At 50.7% G+C, this 21,500-nt stretch overlaps 1 protein-coding gene across 4 annotated transcripts in view; it reads right to left on the bottom strand.

The window, feature by feature from the left end:
- LOC147007863 (uncharacterized) overlaps positions 1 to 21,259 on the bottom strand; it is a 31,876-nt gene extending 10,617 nt beyond the window's left edge. The window contains exon 1 of one of the 4 annotated variants that reach the window (XM_085866305.1): positions 20,799 to 21,259. Coding sequence is in view for 2 of the 4 variants with exons in the window: in XM_085866304.1 (XP_085722430.1) it covers positions 19,994 to 20,063 (70 nt within the window). In the remaining 2 variants the exon portion in view is untranslated. Of the gene's footprint in view, positions 1 to 4,351; positions 5,449 to 19,993; positions 20,463 to 20,798 lie in introns of those variants that run through there. The other 3 variants (XM_085866304.1, XM_085866307.1, XM_085866306.1) reach the window with 3 other exon arrangements.
- Between the last annotated feature and the right edge of the window lie 241 nt (positions 21,260 to 21,500).

Here is a 21,500-nt window from a genome sequence, read left to right as displayed (position 1 = left end):
GTTTTCCAAAGCAAAATGCCTTATGACTGTGTACTCCAATGTAGCAAGCGATGAAAATCCTCTGATACTATCGGCCAAGGTAAATGGGACAGTTTAACAATTAAAAGCCAAAAACTGGTCAGGACATGACAAATTCGGTGACGTTTACATCACCACTTCATGGAAAGATGGGCCAAGGAATCATTTCATGCATCAGACATGTTATATATATATATATATATATATATATATATATATATATATATATATATATATATATATATATATATATATATATATATATATATATATATATATTGTTGTGGTTGACCAAATTCGCAAACCATCATTCAGGTCCCTTAGGTGAGATATCTCGGTAAGTATATGTGTAGTTAGGCCCAAACCCGTTGTCTAGAGGGAATAAATGTCATTCATGCGTGCTGCGAGTCTTCAGGATAGCCGTTTTTCTTTTACTATCTTTATTTTGGACCAACCGCCATTATTACCACCACCAACCACGTCTCAACAGTCGTCACAACATCAACCACCCACCACAACGCCGCTTCACCACAACAGCCACGACCTTTACCGTCACACCCCGCAACCGTCGCATTGCCACCGTTCTTGCGCCGCTTGTGGGTACCGGTATTGGACTCGTGCAGGGCGCGCGCCGAACAGCGTGTACAAAACCACGGACTTTCCGCTCCAAAAACGGATCAAAAACGACTCACGCCCACTTTTGTTCCGTCCAATCGGTGAGCAAGGGGCGATTTGGCCCCGCCTCCAGGGCGTTGGAGGGCGGTCGCTATATGCAAATTCATGGATCAAAATGCATTCACGCCCACTTTTTCTCGGGCCAATGGGGAGCGAGGTGAAAGGTCGAAGGCAGGGGGTCAAAGGCGAAGCCACGGGGCTTATATAAGCGGCTGCGTTCGTCAGAAAAGGGTCGTGTGTGCGTTGGAAGGAGTTCGCAGGATGAAGAGTTCGGAGTTGGAGTCGGAGCGAAGAGGACGGAGCTGTGGAGAGGCGGCGGCGGCGAAGGCAGACGAGGGGGTGCTCGCGTCGGTGCCGGGAGCTGCACACCAGGGAGGCCGACGGCGCGACCTGGTCGAGGTGGAGACGCTCGTCGCGAGACCCGAGACAGAGTAAAAATCCTCCTTTCCCCGAGCATCAGCAACCCCCTCCTGTTTCCCCCCGCGCTGAGATAGTGCGACCAAGGGGGCCCCCTTCCCACCCCCTACCAGACACTGTCCGCGAGGCCCGCGGAGTTGAGGCACCACCGCCGCTCCGCGTCTCATCACCAGACGGGTAGGCCCGACATGGTCTCGGCCCCAGGCCCGCCTACCCCCTCATCCTGGAGGGTGGTTCTCTTTTCTTTTGCTTTGGGAATGTGTGTTGTCGGCGCCGTCTGTGAAGTAAAATTGTATAAGTGTTGCCGTGTGCTCGCGTAATCGGTATTAGATCTGCATTGTCGCATTTGCTTTTTGTCTTCTTTTTTTTATGTGCTTTTGGTGGAATTGTATATGTGTGCTTTCCGTTCATCGCGAATAAATGTGCTTTATGTTGAACTGTTTCCCGCTTCGCTTCGTCATTTCTCTCATTGAATCCTCATCTTGCTTCACGTAAAGGGTTGGTAGTGGGCTGAATACGCCCGATAATTAATCGAACCGTCGAGGCCGACGATAACACCGCTCGGTTATCCCGATAGTACGGAACGGGTCGCTTAAGTGGCCCGTGTCCGAAGTCGACCTGCGGCGAGGTGCGATCGCCCGGTCTACCCTCCGTGTGGGTACTTAGGTAGGTCGAATTTGGCGAGCAACCCTATCCCACACGGGGGCCGATTGGCTCGATCGCGGTGAGACCGAAAGGTCCACCCGTGACTGGTTCCCGGCGTTAGTCCGAGAGGGTCACGACTGGATTGTCCGTCCGGTGGGCGACGTGCCGCGATTCGAGTTACGTGGCCGTCCGCACGCCGGCGGGCGCGAATCTGTAACAATATATATATTGTTACGGCTGTGGAAATTCGCATTACACCATAAAGGGCCCATAGGTGAAATATCTCGAAGTACATGTGTAGTTCGCCCAAACCCGTTGTATCGAGGGAATTTATGTGATCCATTCGGGCTGCGATCCTTTGAGTTAGGCGTTATTCTTTTTCTATCTTTTATTTCAAACACACAACATTTCAACAACCACGCCATCCCCATCACAGCGCCAACCACACTGCAACCACACCACCTCCACCATCTACGCTACCACATCTTCGCCACTCGCCATTCAACAGGCTCCGTGCGGTTACGATCGCTCATCCGCATCCTTGTTGGTTACAAAAACCAACAAGGATGCTCGGTGGGCTTTTCCCGCCTGTTTTTCCCGTCTGACTTCCTCGCGCTTTGGAGTGGAGGAAGAGCAATGCAGGTCAAAGGTCAGAGGTCATGTAAAGGTGGGGCCTCTTTTTGGGGGAGTAATTCTCTGGCTCCGAGCCAAAAACTGACTCCCTCGGCCCCCGGACGGAGCGGGGTGGAGGGAAAGCGTGAGGGAACGCCCTTTTGGGGAACCCTCTCGAAGGAAGGTGGAGCCGAGAACTGGGCGGGGCGAAGGGCGGAGCCCCGGGCGATAAAAGACGGACATGGGTGGGCGCAAGGAGCGCTTTTTCTTCCTCTTCGTCTTGGCTGGTGGTTCGGTTGGTTTTGGTGGAGAGTTGGTCTTCAGAAAGAGGTCCTGTGCCCGCGCCTTGGCGAGCGGCCGTGTCACGAAGGCACGGACGGGAAACGTGGCGGCGCCCGTTGTGAGGTGGATCTGTGTGTCCGGACGGGGGGGGTGCCGGTTGGGGTTCGCCGGCCGCGAGAGAGGTCGGGGCCGGGCGCAACCACGCTGACGGTCGCGGGAGAGGGACTCACCAGCCAAAGGGAAGTCGCGACTTCTTTCTTTCTTTTCTTTGGGGTTTTTGTATGGATCTTGTGGCGCCGTGTCTCGTAAAGTAGAACTGTTTATGTGTTGCCGTGTGTACGCGTATTTGGTTGTAGCTCTGCATCGTTTCTTTTGTTTTAATTGCTTTATGTGCATTTTGATTGTGTATTGCTGTAAATACGTGCCTTACGTGCTTGTCTGTGTGTGCGTGTGAATAAAATGCTTGCTTGTTGAACTTTTCCCGTTTCCCTTTGTCTTTTCTCTTTCGACCCTCCATCTTGCATCACAGAAAGGGGTTTGTCGTGGGTGCAACATCCCAGTAATTAATCGGAACCGTCAAAGCCGACAATAACACCGCTCGGTTATCACTGTAGCACGGAACGGACCGCTTAAGCGGTTCGTGTCCGGAGTCGGCCTGTGGCGTGGTACGATCGCCCGGTCGACCATCCGCGCAGGTACTTAGGTAGATCGAATTTGGCGAGCAACCCTATCCTGCGCGGGTGGGCAATTGGTACGGTCGTGGTGGGGTTAAACCCCCACCCGTGACTACCTCCCGGCGTTGTTCCGAGAGGGTCACGACAGAATTGTCCGTCCGGTGCGTGACGTGCCGCGATTCGAGTTACGCGGCCGACCGCACGCCGGCAGGCGCAAATTCGCAACAATATATATATATATATATATATATATATATATATATATATATATATATATATATATATATATATACATATATATATATATATATATATATATATATATATTGTTGCGGTCTTCGCGCCCGCCGGGGTGCGACGGCCACGTAACTCGAATCGCGGCACGTCGCCCACCGGACGGACAATCCAGTCGTGACCCTCTCGGACTAACGCCGGGAACCAGTCACGGGTGGACCTTTCGGTCTCACCGCGATCGAGCCAATCAGCCCCCGCGTGGGATAGGGTTGCTCGCCAAATTCGAACTACCTAAGTACCCACGCGGAGGGTAGACCGGGCGATCGCACCTCGCCGCAGGTCGACTTCGGACACGGGCCACTTAAGCGACCCGTTCCGTACTATCAGAATAACCGAGCGGTGTTATCGTCGACCTCGACGGTTCGATTAATTATCGGGCGTATTCAGCCCACTACCAACCCTTTACGTGAAGCAAGATGGGGGTTCAATGGGGAAAAAGACGAAGCGAAGCGGGAAACAGTTCAACAATAAAGCACATTTATTCGCGACGAACGGAAAGCACACAAATACAATTCCACCAAATGCACACAAAAAAGAAAACACAATTCCATTTACACAAAAAGCAAATATAAAAGTGAAAACACAGTGCAGAGCTAATACCGACTACCGAGCACACGGCAACACTTATACAATTCTACTTCACAGACGGCGCCGACAACACATACCCAAAACCAAGGAAAAGAAAATCCCCCAAGAATGAGGTAGGCCTGGGGCCGAGACCGGGTCGGGCCTACCCGTCTGGTGATGAGACGCGGAGCGGCGATGGCCCCGCAACCCGCGGGCCTCGTGGACAGTGCCTGGCAGGGGGGTGGGAACGGGGCCCCCTTGGTCGCACTATCTCAGCGCGGGGGGAAACAGGAGGGGGTTGCTGATGCTCGGGGTATAGAGGATCTTTATTATGTGCGACGAGCGTCTCCACCTCGGCCAGGTCGCGCTGCCGGCCTCCCTCGGGCGCGCAGCTCCTTGCACGACGCGAGCACCCCCTCGTCCGGTGTCGCCGCCTCTCCACAGCTCGTCCCCTCCGTTCCGACTTCAACGCACACGACGAGCAGCTCCACCGCCCGCGAAGTCTTGACTCTCTGTTCCGACTCCTTCGCCTCGTTCCGACTCCTTCGCCTCCGTTCTGCTGACTCTTTCTCGTTCCCGTTCTGCTGACTCTCTTCTGACTCCTTTGCGACTCCCTTCTTCCTCGTTCCGACTTTTACGACTCCTTTGACTGACGAACACCGTCCTTTTATCCCCCCGTAACTTCGCCTTTGACCCCCTCCCTTTGACCTTTCAACTCGCTCCCCATTGGCCCGAGAAAAAGTGGGCGTGAAGGCTTTTTGATCCACAAATTTGCATATATCGATCGCCCTGGGGGCGGGCCAATTCGCCCCTCGCTCACCGATTGGACGGCAAAAAGTGGGCGTGTGTCGTTTTGGATCCGTTTTTGAAGCAGAAAATCCGTGATTTTGTACACGCTGTTCAACGTGCGCCCTACACGAGTCCAGCATCGGTGCCCATGAGTGGCGCGAGATGACGGTGATGCGATGGTGGCGAGTTGCGACGGTAAAGGTCGTGGCGGTTGTGGTGAAGCGGCGTTGTGGTTGGTGGTTGTTGTTGTGGTTGTGATGGTGGCGATTGGTCCAAAATAAAGATAGTAAAAGAAAAACGGCTATCCTGAAGAGTCGCAGCACGTATAAATGACATGTATTCCCACTAGACAACGGGTTTGGGCCTAACTACACATGCACTTACCGAGATACCTCACCTAAGGGACCTGAATGGTGGTTTGCGAATCTGGTAACCACAACACTACCCCCTTCCCTTTTTACAGACTCGTCCCGAGTCGTCAAATTTTCGTGTGCCATCATGTGTAGTTTTCCCCTAGTACATTTTACCTACGGATCCCTGAGTGCGACATTCATGGTATTCGTGTCCCCAAAATAAATAACCTAAGGGCTGCGTAACTATCTAAACAAACTCACTCACACGGACGACTTAAATAAAATTGCCGGCGCTAAGACAAACATGCCGGGGGCGCACTCATATGTACAGTACATCTTAACCTTAACTTACAAATTTTACACTAAACCATGGCCCAGGATCATTGAACTCTGCAAAAAGAAAGCAGTTAGCAGGGAGCCAGGCTACCCACATGCAGTCTCTGGCTCAAACAATGCAGGTGACAGGGAACGTGGCTGGCTGCTCACACGCAGTCCAAGGCCTTCCCTTTTGAACTGAACGCAGTGAACCACAACGGTGCATGGGCTGCACAACGCAGTCTCCGTGCCAGCTCAAGTGGCACACGCAATGAGCACAACGAATGGATGGATGAACACAAACACGGTGCACGGGCCGCCACTGCAGGCCCGTGTTGTAGCTGCCAACAGGGCAGTTCTTGCAGCTTGCAAACTGTTGCTTTCAGATCCTGGCGCACATGGAAATGAACAGGGGGGGCAAAGCAAAAATTGAACGGGGGCTGGTGAACAGGGGCAGTGGGCATGGCATGGCAAAGGTGATCAGGCAAACACAGCCCGCAGAAGAAGGCCGCTGCAGGCAAACATAGCGGGCAGATGAACTGGCCGGCACAGGCCTTGAAGTACCACAGCTGCAGACGAAGTGGCCGGCACAGGCCTTGCAGCAACACAACAGCTGCCGATCAAGTGGGCCGGCACAGGCCTTGAAGTAACACAGCCAGCAGATGAAGCTGGCCAGCCTTTGCCGTTCAGTGGAGGTTGGTGGAGGGAGTGCGGTGGTGCTGGCCACTCGGAAGGCGGGCTCGGACCTACCTACCTGTCTCCCTCCCAACCTATCGCCTTTGCCTGTCACTGTACATACCCACTCCCTTAATTTGTGAAAAACCAATTTAGCCCCCACTTATTTTTTTTGTTGTTTTTATTTTTACTTCCCCACTATAAATCGTCCCCTAACCCCCTTTATCGTCCTTGTTCGGCTAACCTATACTGTCACCTAGCCTACTCCCAACCCTTACGTTCCCTTCCCGGAGGGGAATAAGGGAGAGCTAACGTCCTGTGTCGAGGCCCAACGAAGCCTCAGAATGGCCTCCCCAGAGTTCGGCGATCTAACCCAAAGTGGGTCCAGCGGCCCACAACGACAGCGAGGGGATGGATGGTGCGGAGGGGTACATCTCCTAATCTACCCTATCCATTTAACTGTTAAACTACCCCGGGGCTTTCAACAAGCGCCTCTCGCTTAAACTATTGGTTCTAACAACCCAGATTCCCGTCGCCTGTGTTGGTGTCCTCACAATTTCGGGCCTCGCCCCCCAATTTTCTCTCCGTGCCCTCACACGGTCTCCTGGCTGGGACACGTGGCTCCCTTTGGCAGGCACGACCCTCTGCCGAATCTCCCGCTATGGCACCCCGGGCACTACACTGCCTCCGAGCCTACCAGCTCCCTAACCCCGGGGAGTGCCCCCATGGCACCTCCCCTGAAACGCACACGTGGCAGGCCGGCCTCCCGGGCCCCTTTCCGAGGGTCACCCGTGCCCACAACACTGCCCACGCGGCTAATGGCGCCCCGGGCCCCCGCACCAAGCAGGCGCACCCGTGCCCACTACTCTATCCCGGCCCCCCATGGGCCCATGGCCTACCGCGGCCGACTAGCCTGGTGCCCGGGGTACCCACTCAGCGATACTCACCTTTCGCAGCCACGCTCCCAAGCCCGTCAACAGGGCTCCTGCACCCCTCCAAATGGGTTTCGAGCCTACACTCCCACCAACAACAAAACAACCTCCATTTTTCAATTTGACTAACCCCCTAACTCACTTTATACTGACCCCGGGGTCCCTTGGGCGGGAGTCACTCCTCCCCCCAATCACTCATCGCACCATGCATTCCCCATTCACTCCATACACACAGACCCGCTGGCCTCACTCACTCAACAAGCACATGCTTCCACTTCACTTACCAACAACTCTTCAACACACTCACCGCTGAACTCTGCCATTCTTCTAACTACATCCCCTAACTGACTCGTGCTCCCACGTCGTCCCTTAAACTACAGCACGTTCCATTTAACCCTACGTAGCTAAACTACGTCAACTCTACACATTCACTGTCTGTCACTGTTCTCAAATAATTCATTTTATTTCCCAACCTAAATCTGGCTACAATCCCTCTACCTAATCCATTCCACGGACTCCATGAGGACTTACCCCTGCCCCATGAAGTCGGTCTAACTAAGCTAACCCTTCCCCCTAACTAGTTTCCCATCCTGTGCCCAGGGTAAGGGGGTCTTTCACCCCTTGCCCAGGAATCCTGTACACCCGAAAGTGAGGCTTGCTGTTTTCCCTTTTTTTTTTTTCTCTTTACATGCGCAGCACCTGCGCGGCAACTCAGAGCTCGCGCACTTTGCACCTGTCCGTGACGTCATGCAGCTGCACGTGTTCCTCGTCCCTCCTTGGACGCTACCATCCGGCAGAGATACCCCTCCTGCCGGATTCCAACCACACGTGCAGCCATGGCGTCACCGTGCGCATAAAAAAAAACACAAGCCCCACGTCTCGAGGGGTTTCCCACGCGAACACATGTGCTTTGCCCGTTGGAGCTGAACACACACGATCGCGTGGAGAACCCGTCCGGTCCAAATCCATTTACCTGCCTAAACTTTGTCCGTCCGCGGGATCGGCAAATCCACCGCGTGCGTTTCCGGACCGGGACTTCACTCTCGCAAGCGAGCACGTGGGGGTCTCGTGCGTTGCACAGCACGAACCGCGTGCTCACTGCTGGGCGAACCCGGCACGGTCCCCGAAACAACCACAGCCGCTACTCGGCTTTCTCTCCTCTGTCGCCGTCGTCGTCGCCATTCAACCCACGCACACCTGCGTGTTACGACGCACACAGTCCACACCATCACATTCACACCGGGAGACGCGGCTGCGTGCTCCCGCATGCCAACCGACATCTCCCTCTCATACCGCTCTCTCACACACACGGTCTCCCTGGCACACAGCGACCTTGCACACGGCCGTTCACTCACGCATGCGGGGACACTCACCCGCGGTTCCTCATCCACACACCGTGCCTCACTCACACACGCGGGGGCACTAACCCGCGGTGCCTCACTCACACTCCGTGCCTCATCCACACACGCGGGGGCACTCACCCGTGGTACCTCACTCATACACACGGCGACACTCACACACGCGGTCTCTTCCACACACGGTGCCTCACCCACACACGCGGGGGCACTAACCCGCGGTGCCTCACTCACACTCCGTGCCTCATCCACACACGGCGTGCTGGGAAGCACGTACTCCGGCACCATCGCCACCACACCACTCACACGTGGTGCCTCACTCATACTGGCCGTTTCACTCACACACACGGCCTCACTCACACACGGTGCCCCATCCACACCCGGCGTGCTGGGAAGCACGCACTCTGGCACCATCGCCACCACACCACTCACACACGGGGTCGCTTCCACACACGGGGTCGCTTCCACACACGGTGCCACACACACAGGGACAACCACACTGGGGATTCGTGTCCCCACAAGGGTCTCCGGGGCCTCTATACCCCCCAAGCTCTCCGTGCACCTGTCCACTGCACCCGTCCCCTCAACCTCGCAAAGCACGACCGAACCCACCTGGTCGTGACTCGCCTCAAGGGGGCATACTCCCTCCCCTTGTTCCTGGAGGAGGTCATCCAGCTGCTCGCACCGGGTCCCCACACGCTCCGCGAGCTCACCCCCATTGTCCTCCACTACCTCCGTGTGTGTGTGCGCGTCACTTACCCCGTCTTCATCGTGTTTATTGGTCTCTGCTTCTTTCTGGCGTCTTTCCCTTATCTTTATGTAGGTCAACCTTGCTTTCTCTTTAAGTCGCTCCCGTCCTTCCCTGTTTTTCACTCCTTGCTCTTTCACGATCTCCGCGTACCTCATCCTTGCTCTCCGTATTAATTGTTCTTTTCTCTCCCTCGCAATTACTTTCACCTCGTCTCTTGTCTCCCGAATTACTTTTTCCTTACCCGCCTCCACCGCGGGCCTGTCAGCCGTTGCACCCCCTTCCAGCTCGTTTGCTCCCACACGTGGAGTCGCCATTCCGAGTTCCCTGCTAACGGCCTTCATGCCCGCCTGCAGGCATCGGCCCATGTTCTGCGTCTCACCCCGCAGCTTTTTCATTTCTTCCTTCATGTTTGCTTCCATTCCGTTTATTTGCTGTGTATTCGCATCCATCGTCGTTTTCACTTCATTTGTATTTGTATCCATCTTTTCATCCATTTTTTGTGTATTCGCATCCATCTTTTCGTTCATGCCTTTCATTTCGTTTTTTATTTCATTTGTCATTGCCGCCAGCATGGCGCATAGCTGGGCCACGTCGGGTGCACTCAGCTGAGCCGTTTCAGCAAGGGTTTTGGTGGAGAGGGGGGGGGAGGTGTCATACACTGCGGCCGCTGCCGCACCCATTTCAGGTTCTGGGTTTAGTTGGGCGAGTCCGTGTTCCTGCACAATCAACATTTCCTGCACGGGGATTCCATCCTGGACCATGGACTCTACATTATTACACATATACATTTCTAATACCCCCGGCTCCCGCTCGCCTTGAGACGCCATCTTGCTTCTCGTGAAGGGTTAATTTGCTCGCTCGTAATTTGGAGGGAATCGGGGGTCGCTTCTCTCACCCCTGGACCGATTCCCGTAAATTTAATTGGAGACAGGACAGCCCGTTTTCCTGTTCTCCGATACCAGTGCCGCGAGGAGGGCGATGAATTTGTATCCCACTCCTGACACCAGTGTTGCGGTCTTCGCGCCCGCCGGCGTGCGACGGCCACGTAACTCGAATCGCGGCACGTCGCCCACCGGACGGACAATCCAGTCGTGACCCTCTCGGACTAACGCCGGGAACCAGTCACGGGTGGACCTTTCGGTCTCACCGCGATCGAGCCAATCAGCCCCCGCGTGGGATAGGGTTGCTCGCCAAATTCGAACTACCTAAGTACCCACGCGGAGGGTAGACCGGGCGATCGCACCTCGCCGCAGGTCGACTTCGGACACGGGCCACTTAAGCGACCCGTTCCGTACTATCAGAATAACCGAGCGGTGTTATCGTCGACCTCGACGGTTCGATTAATTATCGGGCGTATTCAGCCCACTACCAACCCTTTACGTGAAGCAAGATGGGGGTTCAATGGGGAAAAAGACGAAGCGAAGCGGGAAACAGTTCAACAATAAAGCACATTTATTCGCGACGAACGGAAAGCACACAAATACAATTCCACCAAATGCACACAAAAAGAAAACACAATTCCATTTACACAAAAAGCAAATATAAAAGTGAAAACACAGTGCAGAGCTAATACCGACTACCGAGCACACGGCAACACTTATACAATTCTACTTCACAGACGGCGCCGACAACACATACCCAAAACCAAGGAAAAGAAAATCCCCCAAGAATGAGGTAGGCCTGGGGCCGAGACCGGGTCGGGCCTACCCGTCTGGTGATGAGACGCGGAGCGGCGATGGCCCCGCAACCCGCGGGCCTCGTGGACAGTGCCTGGCAGGGGGGTGGGAACGGGCCCCCTTGGTCGCACTATCTCAGCGCGGGGGGAAACAGGAGGGGGTTGCTGATGCTCGGGGTATAGAGGATCTTTATTATGTGCGACGAGCGTCTCCACCTCGGCCAGGTCGCGCTGCCGGCCTCCCTCGGGCGCGCAGCTCCTTGCACGACGCGAGCACCCCCTCGTCCGGTGTCGCCGCCTCTCCACAGCTCGTCCCCTCCGTTCCGACTTCAACGCACACGACGAGCAGCTCCACCGCCCGCGAAGTCTTGACTCTCTGTTCCGACTCCTTCGCCTCGTTCCGACTCCTTCGCCTCCGTTCTGCTGACTCTTTCTCGTTCCCGTTCTGCTGACTCTCTTCTGACTCCTTTGCGACTCCCTTCTTCCTCGTTCCGACTTTTACGACTCCTTTGACTGACGAACACCGTCCTTTTATCCCCCGTAACTTCGCCTTTGACCCCCTCCCTTTGACCTTTCACCTCGCTCCCCATTGGCCCGAGAAAAAGTGGGCGTGAAGGCTTTTTGATCCACAAATTTGCATTTATCGATCGCCCTGGGGGCGGGGCCAATTCGCCCCTCGCTCACCGATTGGACGGCAAAAAGTGGGCGTGTGTCGTTTTGGATCCGTTTTTGAAGCAGAAAATCCGTGATTTTGTACACGCTGTTCAACGTGCGCCCTGCACGAGTCCAGCATCGGTGCCCATGAGTGGCGCGAGATGACGGTGATGCGATGGTGGCGAGTTGCGACGGTAAAGGTCGTGGCGGTTGTGGTGAAGCGGCGTTGTGGTTGGTGGTTGTTGTTGTGGTTGTGATGGTGGCGATTGGTCCAAAATAAAGATAGTAAAAGAAAAACGGCTATCCTGAAGAGTCGCAGCACGTATAAATGACATGTATTCCCACTAGACAACGGGTTTGGGCCTAACTACACATGCACTTACCGAGATACCTCACCTAAGGGACCTGAATGGTGGTTTGCGAATCTGGTAACCACAACAATATATATATATATCCATATATATATATATATAAAATATATGTGTGTATATATATATATATATATATATATATATATATATATATATATATATATATATATATATATACATGTATATATATATATATATATATATATATATATATATATATATATATATGTATGTATATATATATATATATATATATATATATATATATATATATGTGTATGTATATATATATATATATATATATATATATATATATATATATATATATATATATATATATATATATATATATATATATATATATATATATATATATATACAGTGGGGAGAACAAGTATTTGATACACTGCCGATTTTGCAGGTTTTCCGACTTACAAAGCACGTAGAGGTCTGTAATTTTTATCATAGGTACACTTCAACTTTGAAAGACGGAATCAAAAACAATAATCCTGAAAATCACATTGTATGATTTTTAAATAATGAATTTGCATTTTATTGCATGAAATAAGTATTTGATACATCAGAAAAACAGAACTTAATATTTGGTGCAGAAACCTTTGTTTGCAATTACAGAGATCAGACGTTTCCTGTCGTTCTTAACCAGGTTTGCACAGACTGCAGCAGGGATTTTGGCCCACTCCTCCATACAGATCTTCTCCAGATTCTTCAGGTTTCGGGGCTGTCGCTGGGCAACTCAGACTTTCAGCTCCCTCCAAAGATTTTCTCTTGGGTTCAGGTCTGGAGACTGGCAAGGCCACTCCAGGACTTTGAGATGCTTCTTACGGAGCCACTCCTTAGTTGCCATGGCTGTGTGTTTTGGGTCGTTGTCATGCTGGAAGACCCAGCCACGCCCATCTTCAATGCTCTTGTTGAGGGAAGGAGGTTGTTGGCCAAGATCTCGCGATACATGGCCCCATCCATCCTCCCCTCAATACGGTGCAGTCGTCCTGTCCCCTTTGCAGAAAAGCATCCCCAAATAATGATGTTTCCACCTCCATGCTTCACGGTTGGGATGGTGTTCTTGGGGTTGTACTCATCCTTCTTCTTCCTCCAAACATGGCGAGTGGAGTTTAAACCAAAGAGCTCTATTTTGGTCTCATCAGACCACATGACCTTCTCCCATTCCTCCTCTGGATCATCCAGATGGTCATTGGCAAACTTCAGATGGGCCTGGACATGCGCTGGCTTGAGCAGAGGGACCTTGCATGCACTGCAGGATTTTAATCCATGACGGCGTAGTGTGTTACTTATGGTTTTCTTTGATACTGTGGTCCCAGCTCTCTTCAAGTCATTGACCAGGTCCTGCCATGTAGTTCTGGGCTGATCCCTCACCTTTCTCATGATCATTGAGGCTCCATGAGGTGAGATCTTGCATGGAGCCCCAGACCGAGGGAGATTGACTTATCTTGAACTTCTTCCATTTTCTAATAATTGTGCTAACAGTTGTTGCCTTCTCACCAAGCTACTTGCCTATTGTCCTGTAGCCCATCCCAGCCTTGTGCAAGTCTACAATTTTGTCCCTGATGTCCTTAGACAGCTCTCTGGTCTTGCCCATAGTGGAGAGGTTGGAGTCTGATTGAGTGTGGACAGCTGTCTTTTATGCAGATAACGAGTTCAAACAGGTGCAGTTAATACAGGTAGTGAGTGGAGAATATGAGGGCTTCTTCAAGACAAAACTCACAGGTCTGTGAGAGCCGGAATTATTACTGGTTGGTTGGTGATCAAATACTTATTTCATGCAATAAAATGCAAATTAATTATTTAAAAATCATACAATGTGATTTTCAGGATTATTGTTTTAGATTCCGTCTTTCACAGTTGAAGTGTACCTATGATAAAAATTACAGACCTCTACGTACTTTGTAAGTGGGCAAACCTGCAAAATCGGCAGTGTATCAAATACTAGTTCTCCCCACTGTATATATATATATATATATATATATATATATATATATATATATATATATATATATAAATAAATCTCGTCTTCAGACAAGCTTGAAAAAGCCAGACAGCGCAAAAACAAAGAAACCGACATTGTTCAGTGTCCCAGTCGAACATCAACTTCTGAAATTCAAGCTAATAATGCTCTGTGTGATGATGAGACAGAGGAACCATTGCCACCCAAGCGCCTGCGTTCATCTGTGTGTGGGCCTCTCCGTGACAAAACAAAATGTGTATGGTGCATGAAGGGTGTGGATGCAAAGCACCCAAACAGAGCACGGGGTAAGCTGTTCAGACCCAACACACATTCAGCATGGTGCTCGTTCAAGCGCCACACACAGCTTGTCGAATCAACATCAGCGCTGTCAGATCCTTTCGCAAATGATATCATGTACCACAATGCCTGTTGGCTGAAGCATGTCAACAACACAAAATTAAAGCCAAATGATGCAATGCATCTTCAGAATGTGTGTCTCTCAGAGGCAAGGAGTTTGTACTTAAGACATGTGGATTGTGTCCTCTTCACTGAGCATGAGATCCGTTCACTGCAGTCCCTCTTGGCAGACTACAAACGCATCATCGTTGACATCATCGCAAATCATCATATCTCAAGGACCTACTTGTTAATGAGTATCAAGAGACAATTGGATTCAAAGAGCAAAGTGAGATGAACAAGAGTGAGTGGGTCTATGATGTTGGGGGAGGAGGTGACTGCATTGAGGCTGCCATGTCATCCCTTGGCATCAGTGATGAGCAGCTACTCCAGAACTTGGCACCATGGCTGTCTAAGAAGATCAAAGACACATCTACTGCCCCACGGCCACCTGACATCGATCAATTCGAAGAAGGCGAAGAGGTGTGTGAGTTGCTGTTGAAGCTGTTCACTTGGTTAAAACATCCTCAGAGAAAAACTGCCGATCTAAGCCCTACCACACTGAGCCTGGCCTCCATGATCACCTACCACATCACTGGACATCGCACAACCACTGTTATCAACCTGGCAATGAATGTCCATGGAATGACTAGAAGTAAAGATCTGGTTGAAACATTGCACAAGAGTGGTATCTGCATCAGCTATGCAGACACGCTGCTCCTCTATGACCACTGGGCTCTGATGGATGTTGAGGCATCAGCATCCTGTCCACAGGAGATCACTGACAGCAAGCCAGCCATTGTGATCGTCGACAACAACGACTTCAAGATTGATACTATGACAGACAATGCAACAGGAGCTTATCGAACAAATGTTAAATGTTTGTGCAGGCTGAGAGCAATGAAAAGAAACCAGAGGAAGAGCTTGCTGCAAGGCTCATCAAGAAGAAGGAAATCAGAGCACAGCTGAAACAAAAGTGTTCAGAGCTTACGCAGGTCCAGCAGTACAGATGCCCCCCCCCCCCGGCAGCAAGAGTGAGCCACCAGCTCGTCCCAGGGTACATCCACCAGTGAATGGCACAACTCCTCAGCGTGCTCGCTCTGTGATACATGCACTGTCTCGTGCAGACAATGATGGTACAAGACCACCACCTCACAAGCAGCGGGTTCCAGCACACAGTGGTGTCCAGTCCTGCCGCCATCCACCGCCCAGCAAGAGCAAGCCCGACTACCACACAACCTACCCAGAACCTCCAAGTAAGTCGGTGGTGCATGACATCATGGTGAAACTAGTGGAGGCCATGCATAAGAAGAATATTCCATTTTCCTTTCTCGTTGGTGACATGCCCACCGACAAGTTGATCGTGCAGCTCAGGATGGAGAATCAAGAACTGTTCAAGGACATCATCCCGATTCTTGGCGCCTTCCACCAGCAGATGTCCTACATCTATGCTATCCATAAAACATTCAAGGGCTCTGGCATGGCAGATACTCTGGTTACAGCAGGTGTAGTCGTGGAGGGTTCTGTTGACCAAGCACTATGAGGGAAGCACTACAGGTGGGGTGTGCGCTGCATCCTGCTCTGGAGAGAGGCTCTTATCCATAAACGACTGAGAGATTCTTGAGTATGAGGAACTATCAGAGGATATCAAGCAGAATCTTGACACTCTTCGCAATGCACTCACCGAGACACAGGAGGCTCTACAGGAAGCTCACAGTCATCTTGAGGATGATGATGACATGAAGGAGCTGATCAACAGAGTTTATGAGAAACCTGGCACAGACATGGACAACTTCTGGGTCTCATTCATAGAGATGTCAGATCCTCTTGTCCGAAGTATTGATGCATGTCATGCAAGAAATGGCTCAGAGTACCTATCATCAACATACAACATGTTGCCTGGACTAATGGCATATGCCAACTATGACTATGGAAGGTGGTTGCCAGATTATTGGGCAATGCTCTCTTTTCTGTCAGATGAGCAAATGGCCTTCTTCAACGATTACGTCACCCAGTCCATGACAGGGCTACCCTACTTCTGCCAGCCACTGGACCTGTGGATAGAAACGATTATGAATCTGAACTCGAAGCTGAAGCAGGGATGGCTTCAGCTTTTGCAGAATGAGAAGCAACTGTTCTCAACAACAAGGAATGCAAACAATGTCGTGAGGGTGAAGGCTACTGTGAATCGGAACCTCAAGTGCCAGCGTTCCAATAGGAAACATGTTGAGTGTCAGCCAGCGAGGATGAAGAAGGATGAGCAGGCAGTTCACGACCTGCAGGCATGCATGAAGGGTTTTGATGCTGAGCCCTTTGACATCTCCTCACCTACACTGAGGTCACCACAGTCTGGCCGGGTCGCATCACTGGAGTTAGTGCATGACCTCAAGACCGCACTACAAGATGGCCAAGCACAGGTTGAAACAATCCTGCAAGAGCGAGTGTTCACCAAGATGAAGTCTCTCACTGCAACCATCCACAGGAATAAGAGGAATAATTTTGCTAGTGTACAGATCTGTGCACCATCTGGTGTGCCCATGAAGGTGGCCCAGATGGAGAGGTCAGGGCTGGCAGCCCTGGTAGAACTTATGGAGGGATCAGGTATGATACAGCTTGAGTCAGCCCTTGAGGGGAGAGTGACTGAGGAGTGCCTCTCACTCTACAATGTAGATGGATTAATGCGCAAGACTGCGAAGAGCAAGTTGTTATAACTGTTCAACCAGTTGTTGAGAAACCAAGGGACCACATCAGCCTCATGGACCTGGGACTGATGTGGCGGCTAGCCACCCCCACGCCCGAGGACCGAGAGGCGAGGAAGCGGGATGGCTCAGAGTGCTGGAGTGACTACCTGGATAAGATCTGCGCTATCATCCTCTCACGCCATGCTGGTGCATGCCTCATCATCCTCATCAATGACAAGTATGGCCCTATCTTTCGCATCAAGGATGATGAGCATGATCGACGGGCAGCAAAACATCTCCACATCCCAAATGTTTTCACGAAGCCCGAAGACATGTTCCCAGGAGCCACTGAGTTCAACAAACTCATTGTCAATTCAGGATACAAGGTCAGACTGCAAAAGCTTGTGAAGGAACAGTTGAAAAAACAAGTTGGTCGGGTGCAGAGTAGCATCATATACTGTGAGGGTGAGATGTCAACTAACCTGAGCACTGGTGTGGCAAATGGGGACTATGTCTTCAAGCATCCAGAGGCAGATACAATGCTGCTCTCGGCCTATGCCAAGCTGAGGACCAGAAACTACACTGGAGCAGTTATACAAGACAGCGAGGACACCGACGTGTATGTCCAGGCGGCTTATGTCTCGCAACAACTCCGAGGTGATCTGTTGATTAAACGCAAGAATGTATTTATCAACTGCCATGCCATGCTTTCAGAACAGGTTGCAGATATCATCATACCTGTCCATGTCATCACTGGCAGTGATCACACATCAGGGTTCTATGGGCATGGGAAAAAGCCAGTGTTGGAGAAGGTGATCTCTGATCCTGAGGCGAGAGAGCTCCTATGACGAGTGGGTGAGAGTCTGGAGTTAGAGGACGAAGTCAGAGCTGATATGAAGGCTTTTGTCCTCTCCAAAGTTTATGCTGAGAGTGCAGATGTTACCTGTGGGCAGGCCAGAGCTTCTTTGTGGCACAAACTGAAGAAGAAGAGTATGATCCGCCTCCCACCTGATGATGACTCGTTGGATCTCCATGTCGAGAGGACGAACGACATCACATATTGCCAGCTCCATTCCAACCTGTTAGAGCATCCGTCCCCCATTGACCATGGCTGGGAAATTCTGAATGGGAAGTGCCGACCAGTGTGCCACACCCTCCCCCCTTTACCCCAGCAGCTCATACCTTGTGACTGTTCAGATGAGAATAGTGATGAGAGTACTATCAATGATGAGAGGAGTGAGGCCGGAGAATCCACAGATTCGGATGAAGACTAGCGGTCCATTAGTTACATTGGAAATTTGTAAATTCAGGTGAAAGACATTGTACTTCCCTAATATAGGGGGATATTGATGTACAAATGCATGCCAATGTATGAGAATATTCACATTTCGTTGGTCCACCTCCAGTAATTCCATGACCATGGAGAGCAAAGGTTTGTTCCTCATCAACCACAAATGTTTACCTTTTTGACCATCAAGATGACCTCTGTACATTTACTTGTAGTTTTACTGTCCATACCTCAACTCAACATGAAAAGAGCTTTCATAAGATCCGATTATGAAGGCTCTTGCACAACATTGAAAAATTGACATTTCCCAGCTGAAAATCAGCAGCCATCTTGGATTTGAAGGTCAAAAGAAGGTAAAATCATCAAACCAACATCAAATATAAATTCCTTGACCCAAAAAGTCCCAGAGTACGTATACTGTGTAGCATTGCAGGCCAAACCATTGGAAAGACAATTTCCAACATGGCCGACAGCGGCCATCTTAAATTTGGGGCTCTCACGGAGTTAGCCCGCATTTTTGCGAGAGGCATGGGGGCTAAATTTTTTTATTTAACCCTCATAGAAGACAAATCCACTGAGAAACGAACCTATGCTCTCCACGGTCACGGAATTGCTGTCAATGACCCAACTATACGTTGACCTTTTGTAGTTGATGTTGACCTAAAAAAATAATTGGCAACTTGAATCCAGTGACCTGAAATATAGATCCTCTTCAAATTTTGTCAATCGGATGAAAATTGAGGATTTTACAAACCTCACCTTCAGTAAGTTGTTGACCTTTGGTCTATGTTGACCTCAAAAATAATTGGCCACTTCAAATTCCAAGTCAATCAGATGAAAATTGAGGATTTTAGAAATTTGACAAATTGGTTGACATTTGTTCTTTGTTGACCTCTTGACCTCAAAAACAATCGGCTTCTTGCTAATAACGAACTCGACCATGTGGCGAAGTTTTGTGAATATCGGTTTAAAACTGTGACCTGCAGGCGGTTGACTGACAAACAAACAAACAGACAGACAGACAGACAGGTGTGAAAACATAACGTCCTTCGACCTTCGGTGGTGGAGGTGACTGAAACGACACTCGGTAGATCACATACCTCCACCAGACTGAACAGTTTACGTGTTGTATCCCACCGGTAGTCGGATCTGCTGACCTGAACCCAAATCTATTTGGCTTGTTCTCGTCATCTCACCAACTCATCCACCAAGTTTTGTGAAAGTTCATCCACAACTTTTTGAGACATCGTTTTTGGTCCGATTTCTCCTTGGTGAAGAATCACATTTCAAAACTCTCGTACCCGGATCAGATCTTCACCAAAATCGAATCAATTTGTCCTTGTCACACACCGAACCTGTTCACCAAACTCCGTCCGAATCCATCCACAACTTATTAACATATCCTGTTCACAGACAAACAAACATGGATGAAAACATAACGTCCGTCCAACCTGGGGGGTGGAGGGAACAACGATGTGTGAAGAGGAGGGAGGAGCACGGATTTCCCCGACACGGTGATGACGTCATACCGCCGGTGATATCCCGTCCCCATCTCACCAACCCCCCCCCCCTCCCGGATCCCTCCCTCCTCACCGGGCCGACTTTGCTGATCCTGACAGTCGAGGAATTGTGCTGCGGTCAGTAACGTGTCCATGATGTACATCGCGGGTTATTCAAATGGAGGATCCCGATCTCAGGGGTTCCCCGTGTCCCCCTCCACTCCATCACAGCTCCATCAAAGGACCGATTTCCTTTGATCTGTGATGCTCTCGCTTCCTGAGCCTCGACCTCCCCAAACGAACTGCGTGCTCCCTCATCCCTCCCCTCCTCGAGTGTGGACCGGGGCCTAAACCCCATTATTAGGTCTCAGGGAAACGAACCTCCCAACATTCCGTTCTCTCGTCCCCATTCCCCAACTTTGCGGGTTCGTCACGATCAGGGCCCACACAGAGGAAGGATTGTCCGCAAAATGGCGGAAGAGGTGAGTGTGAGGAGGATCACGTGGTGACAAAATAGCGGGCGAGTCACAAAATCCGGACTGGATGTTTGGATTCGGAGCGATCTTTATCCGGAACGTTTGGATTCGTCCTTCACTCTCCTCTTCTTTCCTCTCAGACAATGGGCCTTTGGTCCAATCACTCTGCTGAATAATTAATTAATCTGCACCAATTATGTCTCTGCCCTTCATTATCTTGAACATCTCCATCATATCCCCTCATCACCACTTCCTTTCTGGTGTATAAAGTCTTGTCTCCTTCAGCCGCTCCTCATCGCTGAGTCCAGCTGGGCCCGTAATCAATGTGGTGACGCTGGGCTGAACCCTCTCTGTGGAGAGAGGAGCGGGCGGGAGGAAAGAGAAAGAGACCGGTGGGAGACGGTAAAGAAGACCAATCCTTACCTTGCTGTGTTTCACTCCCCGGGGATCTTTGACTGGTCCACGGTTAAACATGCCCCTCACCGCTGCCCCTCAACCCAAAGCACCATTTCCTCCGTCAGGTGCACACTTGGGACCAAATATGGAAATGTTTTTCTCTCTGTTTTCGTTCATTGTCAGTTCATTGATTTGCATTGATCTGAAAGGGGAAAATGTGTTGAGATTATAAGTACAACAAGCTAATGGTAAAAGTTATGTCACCCGACAGTGTCAATGGATGTTTGTTCTGTGATTAGCAGCTCCCTGGTGGTCCGCGAAGTCCTTGAGGATGCACAATAAAACTAGAACGGGCACTCAGAGAGCGCATACCTTCGCCGCCACTACTTCTTTGTTCTTGGTATGAGTGTGGGGAACTGGTTTCATGTGAATGGTCTTATGACACAAACCACATATCTTTAATGTCATGACCCCCCCCCCGACTTTCGGGGGCTACGGACTAAACAACAATCAACTCACGTCGTTTTGGCGAGTCCTCACTCGCAAGCTCGGTGAATACAACGTTTCAACAAGAGAAGGTAATCTCGGTTGATGCTGGTTTCATGCAAATCGAAAAAGAATTGACTGAGTTATGACAAAAACCGCATATTTTTCAAGGTCGTGACCCCCCTGACCTTTGGCCCCTAACCGGTAACAAGAGTATGGGAGTCATTGTGTCATATTGCATAT

The sequence above is a fragment of the Eptatretus burgeri genome, chromosome 24 (assembly GCF_056783735.1).
Source record: "Eptatretus burgeri isolate ZD-2024b chromosome 24, Ebu_testis_v1, whole genome shotgun sequence".
Lineage (NCBI taxonomy): Eukaryota > Metazoa > Chordata > Myxini > Myxiniformes > Myxinidae > Eptatretus > Eptatretus burgeri.
Note: the sequence above shows the minus strand (reverse complement) of the source record. Positions and strands in the feature narration are given on the sequence as shown.